This window comes from Belonocnema kinseyi, chromosome 1 (genome assembly GCF_010883055.1).
Source record: "Belonocnema kinseyi isolate 2016_QV_RU_SX_M_011 chromosome 1, B_treatae_v1, whole genome shotgun sequence".
Taxonomy (NCBI): Eukaryota; Metazoa; Arthropoda; class Insecta; order Hymenoptera; family Cynipidae; genus Belonocnema; species Belonocnema kinseyi.
The window spans coordinates 85,585,966-85,593,600 of record NC_046657.1 but is presented as its reverse complement, the minus strand read 5'-3'; the positions used below and the strand labels follow the sequence as shown (position 1 = coordinate 85,593,600).

The 7,635-nt window shown below is 24.9% G+C and overlaps 2 protein-coding genes across 5 annotated transcripts in view; one reads left to right on the top strand and one right to left on the bottom strand.

Annotated features, from left to right (window-relative positions):
• The window catches only part of LOC117167036 (calcium uniporter protein, mitochondrial), a 186,002-nt gene that overhangs the window by 56,065 nt on the left and 122,302 nt on the right, over window positions 1-7,635 (bottom strand). The gene's annotated exons all lie outside the window — the stretch shown is intronic.
• Window positions 1-7,635, top strand: part of LOC117167020 (protein javelin) — a 97,958-nt gene that overhangs the window by 35,128 nt on the left and 55,195 nt on the right. Inside the window, exon 1 of one of the 3 annotated variants that reach the window (XM_033351581.1) lies at window positions 935-1,038. The exons of the other annotated variants lie outside the window; for them this stretch is intronic. Within the exon in view, the coding sequence (XP_033207472.1) occupies window positions 971-1,038 (68 nt within the window). The 5' untranslated portion in view covers window positions 935-970. Of the gene's footprint in view, window positions 1-934; window positions 1,039-7,635 lie in introns of those variants that run through there. 3 annotated transcript variants of the gene reach the window in all.

Genomic DNA, 7,635 nt, shown 5'->3' with positions numbered 1-7,635 from the left:
AGTATTGATAGAACTGAAATAGATATGGTAAAAATATTGATAGCACAAAAATCGACAGTACACCAATATTCGCTGCAAAAATTGGTACTAGTGCTGACACGTGAATTGGCAGTATACCAACATTAGTTGCGCAAAAATTGAAAGTGCAAAAATATTGGTTGAGAAAATTGGTATTATCAGTGGCAAGTAAATTGGTAGAATAATACCAATATTATTAGTTGCGCAAAAATGTTTAGCGTACCAATATTGGTTGCACCAAAATGTATAGTATTGGTAGAACCAAAACGGTTATGGTATAACTATTGGTAGCATAACAATTACCAATATAGCAGTATTAAAAATATAACAATATTAGTGCAAATCTGCTATTGCATCAATATTAGTTGCGGAAAAATTGGTAGTGTACCAAAATTGATTGCGCCAAAATTTGTAGTACTGGTAGAACCAACATGGATATAGTACTAATATTGGCTGTACGAAAATTATCAGTAAACCAACATTGATTTAAAAATTTGTAGTGTTCGGGCCACATAAATTGGTAGTATATTAATATTCGTTTCGCAAACATTGGAAGTGTGCCATTATTGATTAGGCCAAAATTGGTAGTCTTCATAGATCCAAAATAGATATAGTACAAATTTTGGTAGCGGAAAAATGATAGTGCACCAATATTGGTTATTTGTTTTAATCAATTCAATCATCAATTGTTATAGGTGTACAAATGCAAAATTAAAAAAACATATTTTTCTCAAATATAGCTATTTTTGTCCGAATGGGGAAAAATGGAATTTCACAAACAAGTGCACGCTCCAGAGAACCCTTTGATCGAGCGCGTTGATGTTTTTTGTTTGTGTGAAAAGCATTTTGTGTATGGAAAGCGACAGGATGAAATCCACGATGTCAGAATACTCAAGAGCATGACGATTTCAGTATATGCGTCGTCCTCCGATGAAATTGTCGTTTTATCGCGATGTTCTCTATAAAAATAGTTTATTGTCAAGTGACGATGGAGTTTTCGAGTGCAAATCAAACTGACAGGTACCACTTTTTGAATTAAGAATTAAATTTTAAAAAACTTCATTTTCGGGGCTGTTCAAAAACTCTGTCACACATGGAAAATACAAGTGTGAATAATAAATTTTTAGTTACTTGATAAAAGGAAAATTAGTGATTTTATTTTACATGTAAAACGTCGAAATACAGACTTCATTCTCTTAGCCATAGTACCCTCTTTGTCCCTTTTTTCTTGTTTTCAAAATTTTTCCCCTTTTTCTCGTTTCTCCGCTTAAATGCAAACTAAATTAATAGAACTCGATAAGAGAATCCAAAAATTTTGTTTAAAAGTTCATTCTTCTCAAATGAACAATCTACTATTATATTTTTGGACAGGTATTAATCTCTTTTCGTTAAAAATTGTAATATTTGGTTAAAGATTCAATTATTTAGTTCAAAATTAGTTTTTTAAAAAATAAATTTCTTTTAGCTGAAAATTAGGATATTCTATTTTTGGATAAAATTGGTCTTTTTTAAATAAAAATTTAATCATTTTTTAAAAATTTATTTATTTTGTTGTAAACTCGTATGTTTTGGTAGAAAATTAATCAGCTGAATTGGAAATTTAACTGTTCCTTTAAAATTGAATCACTTTGTTAAAAATTAATTGTATTACTTAGTGAAAGATATATCTCTGGTTGAATTTGAACTATTTTGTTGAAATTCTTTTTTTTTGTTTGCTAATTAATTATTTTTACCTGAATTTTAGCGATTCCATTATTGGCAGAACAATCATCGATTAAATTTAAATAAAAATGCATACTTTTTTTTGTCAATTCCTATTTTTTGGTAATAAATCAATCTGCTTTATTTAAAATTCAACTTCTTGGTTCACAGTTGAACTACTTCAATAAAAATTAATTTTTTAAATGAAAATTTAGCATTTTCATTGTTGGTGGAAAACTGAACATTTTTAGTTGAAAATTTAACAGTTTGGTAGAATTTTTTTATTTTCTTGTAAATTTGTCTTTTATGTAAAAGTTTAATTTTCTTGATTGATCATTCAATTTCTTGGTAGAAAGTTGAACTCTGTTGAAAATGAAGTTTATTAGTTGAAGATACATTTCTTTATTTGTCGATTTAAATAAATTCTTGAAAATTCGTTTCTTTTTTAGTTCGAAATTAATTAATTTAACTAAAAATTTCATTAATCCACTTTTGGTTGAAAATTGATCGTTATTGATTGAAAATTCAACGATTCAGTTGAAAAATTACCTTTTTTATTAAAATTCTTTTTTTTGTGTTTAAAATTAATTTTATCAACTGCAAACTTAACTGTTCATCTGTCGTTAAAAAATTACTGTTCTTATTTTAAAACTAACCCCTTTGTTTACAAATAAACTTGTTTTTGAATTAATGTTTTCGGGTTGGAAATTCAACTATTTTTTAGAAAATTCGTCTTTTTCTTCTAAAAATTCGCCTCTTTTTTTAATTCGCCTGTGTAAATTCCTTCTGGTTATACATGATAATATTACATTTTTGGTTCAAATTCCATTTTTATAGATCGAAACTTCAACAGTAGTTACAAATTAAACTCTTTTGTTAGAAATTCGACTCTTTTGTTGGAATTTTACTTGTTTTGATGAAACTTTAACTATTTTGTTAAAATTCATCATTTTTTATCAAAAATTAAATGACTTTGTTGAAAAAATTGTATTGTTGAATTGAAAATTCATCTTTTTCGTTAAAAATCTTCTTGGGTGAAAATTTAACTCTCTTCTCAAAAATGAGTATTTTTGTTTAAAAATTCGACCATATGGTTATAAATTCGTCTTTGTAAGAAATAATTCCAATTATTTGGTTGTAAATTTAAATTTTTGTTTAATATTAATTTGTTTATCTGTTGGAAATTCATCCTTCTTTAGTTGGAAATTTCATATATTTCGACTTGAAATTTTAAGCGTTTGATACTGAATTTAGTGATAGTACGTATACATGAACTTTATTACAAAGAAATTGTTTTTCTATTACTCCGCTATTTTCGTGAAAAATCACTCATTTCCCCTGTTTTAAGAGCAATTTAGACTGTGAAGTCTGTTAAAATATTAGACCTTCAAGTTTACAAATGTATAATCTACAGACGAAATAAATTAGACTATCCTACAAAATAGTTTCTAATTTATAAACTAATTACTAATTAATTTATTTTAAATAAAAGGAGAGACTAGAAGAAAAATGAATTGGAGATTAATTATTGTTAAAGGTTACGAAATCAATAAAAAATGGGAATATTTTTTATAAAAAAATTTGAATTTGAAGTTTAAAAATCTCTTCTTTGGTGGATACAAATTTTCGAAAGACGTCAGAAATTGAAATAAGTGCTTTGGCCATGGAATATAAAGCATCACATGATTCTTTGGACTTTGAAGTTTCTTACGTTAGCTATTCGATTTAGGATCGTTTCGTGAAAAGTTTTAACGAGATTTTTTATTTATGAAACGAGTTACCGATTCAAATGTTAGAACAGATTCAACAAATTGTAAGGAAAATCGTACAATTTATTACATGTGACTTCCTTTTTTAAACTTAAAAAAAAACACGGAAATGTTTATTTCTAGAATAATCAAATTGGTAAAACTACTACATTTGAAAAATCTAATTTTTTGTCAGAAAAATATGAATTGAAATCAAAATAAGAGATCAAGCCAAATTGATATTACAGTAAAATTTGGGATAAGGGAAAAATACCAAAATTGAAAATCCCCATAAAATAAAATTAAAAGATCCCGAAAAAGAAAAACTCGTAATTGGAAAATTCTCGAATAATGAAATTGGCGAAGTTTATAATATTACCGAATTTAAAAATTCCCAACTGAAAATTGCCGAATAATAAAATATCCGCTAGCTCAAAATAACCGAAACTAGAAAACTCCTGAATTGAAACAATTAAAAAAATAGTTTTTTAAATCAATATTATTTATTTATTTTTATTAAGAATACCATACTGAAATATTTAAACAATTAAAAAAATGAAGTTTAAAAAATTTTACATTGTTCAAAATATTTAATTATTGTATTTTAATAAATACTATATATTATAATATATAATATTACAAAATTTGAAAATTCCCGACTGAAAATTGCCGGGTCTGAACAATTTAAAAAAAAAATTTCTAATCAATATTATTTATTGAAAATACAATAATGATTGATAAAATAATTTTACCAAAGAAATTTGTATGGTATTATTCAATTAGTTTAAAAAAATTTATTGTTCAAGTTGAAAATAACAATAATGAAAAAAAATTTGCAATGCATTAAGGAATATTTTTTTCAATGAGTGCTATTTCAAATTCAAACAATAAATCAATACATTGAACATCCAAAAAATTAATTGTAGTTTTAATCAATAAATATTATTCGTTAAAAAACATATTTTTAATTGTTGAAATTCGGAATTTTTCTAGTATCTGGAACATTTAATTTCGGTAATATTATTAAGCGTCGAAAATTTTCTATTTCAAACCTTTTCTTTTTCTGGAATTCTTTACTTCGGGATTCCGCAGTCGTTCCAATAAAATTGCAAAAGTTTTTTAATATGATCAGATTTTCACCTTCCCAAATAATACTGTCAAGAATATTATTATTCGTAAATTTACCAATCTGGTAATCTTATAAACTGTTGGGAATTGTATTATTCGAAAATTTTAATATTCGGGAGGTTTATTATTTGGAAATTTCTTCATGCAGGATTTTTTCATTTTGGCAACTTTATAATTTTAGAGATTATCGGAACGACTGAAAAATCCCTAAAAATAAAATTCTCGAATAATAAGATTTCCGAATGAGAAAATTCCCGAATATTAAAATTCCAGAACAGTTTATAATATTATAATATTAAATATGATTTATTTATTAAAAATACAATACTCAAATATTTATATAAAAATATTCATTATTTTATTTTTAATCAATAAATAATATTTACAACAAAAGAAACAAATTGTTTAAATTTGGGAATTTTCTAATTCAGTAATTTTATTATTCGTGAGTTTTCTAATTTGTTAATATTATAAACGGTCAGGAATTTTATTATTTGGGAATTCTCCGATTCGAAGATTTTATTATTCTGGAATCTTGCAGTGTTGGGAATTTGGAACGACTAAAAAATCCCGAAAAAACTTCCCGAGATTGTAAAATTTATGAATTGAAAAATGACCGATTATTAATATTCCCGATCAATAGAAACGAATAATAAAATTCCCGAATTATAAAATGCTTGAATAATAAAAATCCTGAATAATAAATTACTGAAAAATAAAATTTCAGACAACGCAAAATTTCAGAATGGGGAAATTTCTCATTAATAAATTTCCGCACAGGTTATAATATAACCCAATTATTTAATTTACCTTATTAATTTATTAAATTAAACTTAGAAATAATATTTATAAAGAAAATTAACTGTTTAATTTCGGGAATTTTATAATTCGGACATTTTATAGTTTAGCATTTTTCTTTTGGGAATTTTATTATTCAGGAGTTTTCAAATTTGATGATATTATAAAATTTTGGCAATTCTTTAAATCGGTAATTTTATTATTCCGGAATTTAATTTGTCGCAATTTTTCAGTGGTCCCGGGAATTTTATTTTTGGGATTTTTCAAATGTCCTGGGAATTTTATTTTTTGGGATTTTTCAGTCGTCCCGAATTTTCAATTGGTAGCATACCTAACAAATTGAAAAACCGTTAAAGTTAGAGAAATTGCATTATTATTTATTAAAATAATGATATGCACCAAAATTAGTATTGTACCAATAATTTGACTTTTTTAAAAATTATTTAAATTTTTTCCTTTGGCCGATCGGAAATACGAAATGGATTTAATTAACTCTTGGTGACGGTGTAATCATCGACAGTTGATGATTGATGACCCAGAACGTTATTGGTTTAACGGATGAGAATCTAATTATTAGGTCGGATTATTACAGCTTATGGGGAAATTCTCACAATGTGAAAGCGAAAAGGAACTTCAAACGGATTTACTACGAATTATATGATTTATCATGTTCTTGCTCTCAATTTTATTGCCATCATTTCCTCCGTTTCCGTAATTAAATCAGTTCCAGATCATTTTCTATTTTATTAATAAAGATAGCTTTCGATTAAATATAATTATTTTAAATTATCCTTATATAGAACGCGAAAATTCTCATAAGCCCCTTAAAACCTAATTTCATGGTAAAAATATATATATTTTTTCTTTTTCTTTTATTATACATTCAACTTTAAAAACAATTTAATGATATATTTTTAAATCCAATCATTTTTTGTTGTTGATATAATCAAAGTGAATTCAATTCCGTGCGTGATACGCTTTTTTATTAGAATTAGTTGAATTCGACTGATTTATTTAATTTTTACCTATTTCGAGTTTAGTTTTTAATAAAATAATTACATTAACTACTAAATATTTACTTTTAACCCAATTCTTGAACTTTCAAACTAAAAACGCGAATTTTCAACCAAATCATCGAATTAAAAAAAAAAAAGAATAAACTTCAACCAGCAACAGTTGTATTTTTAATTTTTTTAATTTTTCACCAAGTAGAATAATTTGCTACCAAAAAGACGAATTTTCAACAAAATATTTGAATTTTTAAATAAATAATTTAATTTTTGTAATAAAATAGTAAAATTTTCCATCAAAGAGATGATATTTTAATAAAATAATGAATCTGCAACCATGAAAATTAATTTTCAACAAAATAGGTCAACTTTTAACCAAAAAAGACAAAAATTTCAATCAAAAATAAAAAAGTTAGTTTTTCACGTAAAAAATTAATTTCCAATTTAAAAAAAAAAATAAAAAAATAGTTAAATTTACAACCAAGGAGATGAAACTTTAAATAAACAAAAGTAAATTCTGTACAATGTGCTTCAATTTTCACCCAAGTATTTGAATTTGCAATGAAAAAAAAAATCAGTTTTCAACCAAGAATGGAATAGTTACAATTTCAGTTAAAATTTTCAGTTAAATTTCTGATTTAAATTGTGAATCTGCAACAAACAAAAAAGAAAATTTTTCAACTTTCAAACCAGAAGTTAAATTTTAGAATAAAAAACACAAATTTCCAACGAATAACGATTTTTCAGCCAAAACATTTAAAAAATAAGAAGGAAATTTAAAATAAGAATATCAGTTTTCTGCCAATGAAGATGATTTTTTTTAAAAAAAAAAGATACATTTTGTAGCAAAAAAAGGAAAGTTACATTTTGACGTGAAAATTCAATTTTAAAGTTTTAAATGAAAAAAATGGAAAAATAGTTCATTTTTTAAACAATCAGAAAATGATTTTTTAACAGTGTAGTTACACTTTCATCCAGCGAGATGAATTATCAACGAAAATGATTCATATTTAACTAAAATATTAAGATTATCAATTTTAAAAATTAATTTTCAACCCAAAAGATTAATTATCCACTTAAATTCTCAAAGAATAATAATGTATTGGAAAACGCAGAATTGAATTTACTTTCAAAATACAGTCTGTCAAGTTAAAGCGTGGGTAACTTTTTTGGTAAAATATTTTATTTAAACGCATGTTTCTACATGGAATTACATTTGTCAAGGTGTCGAG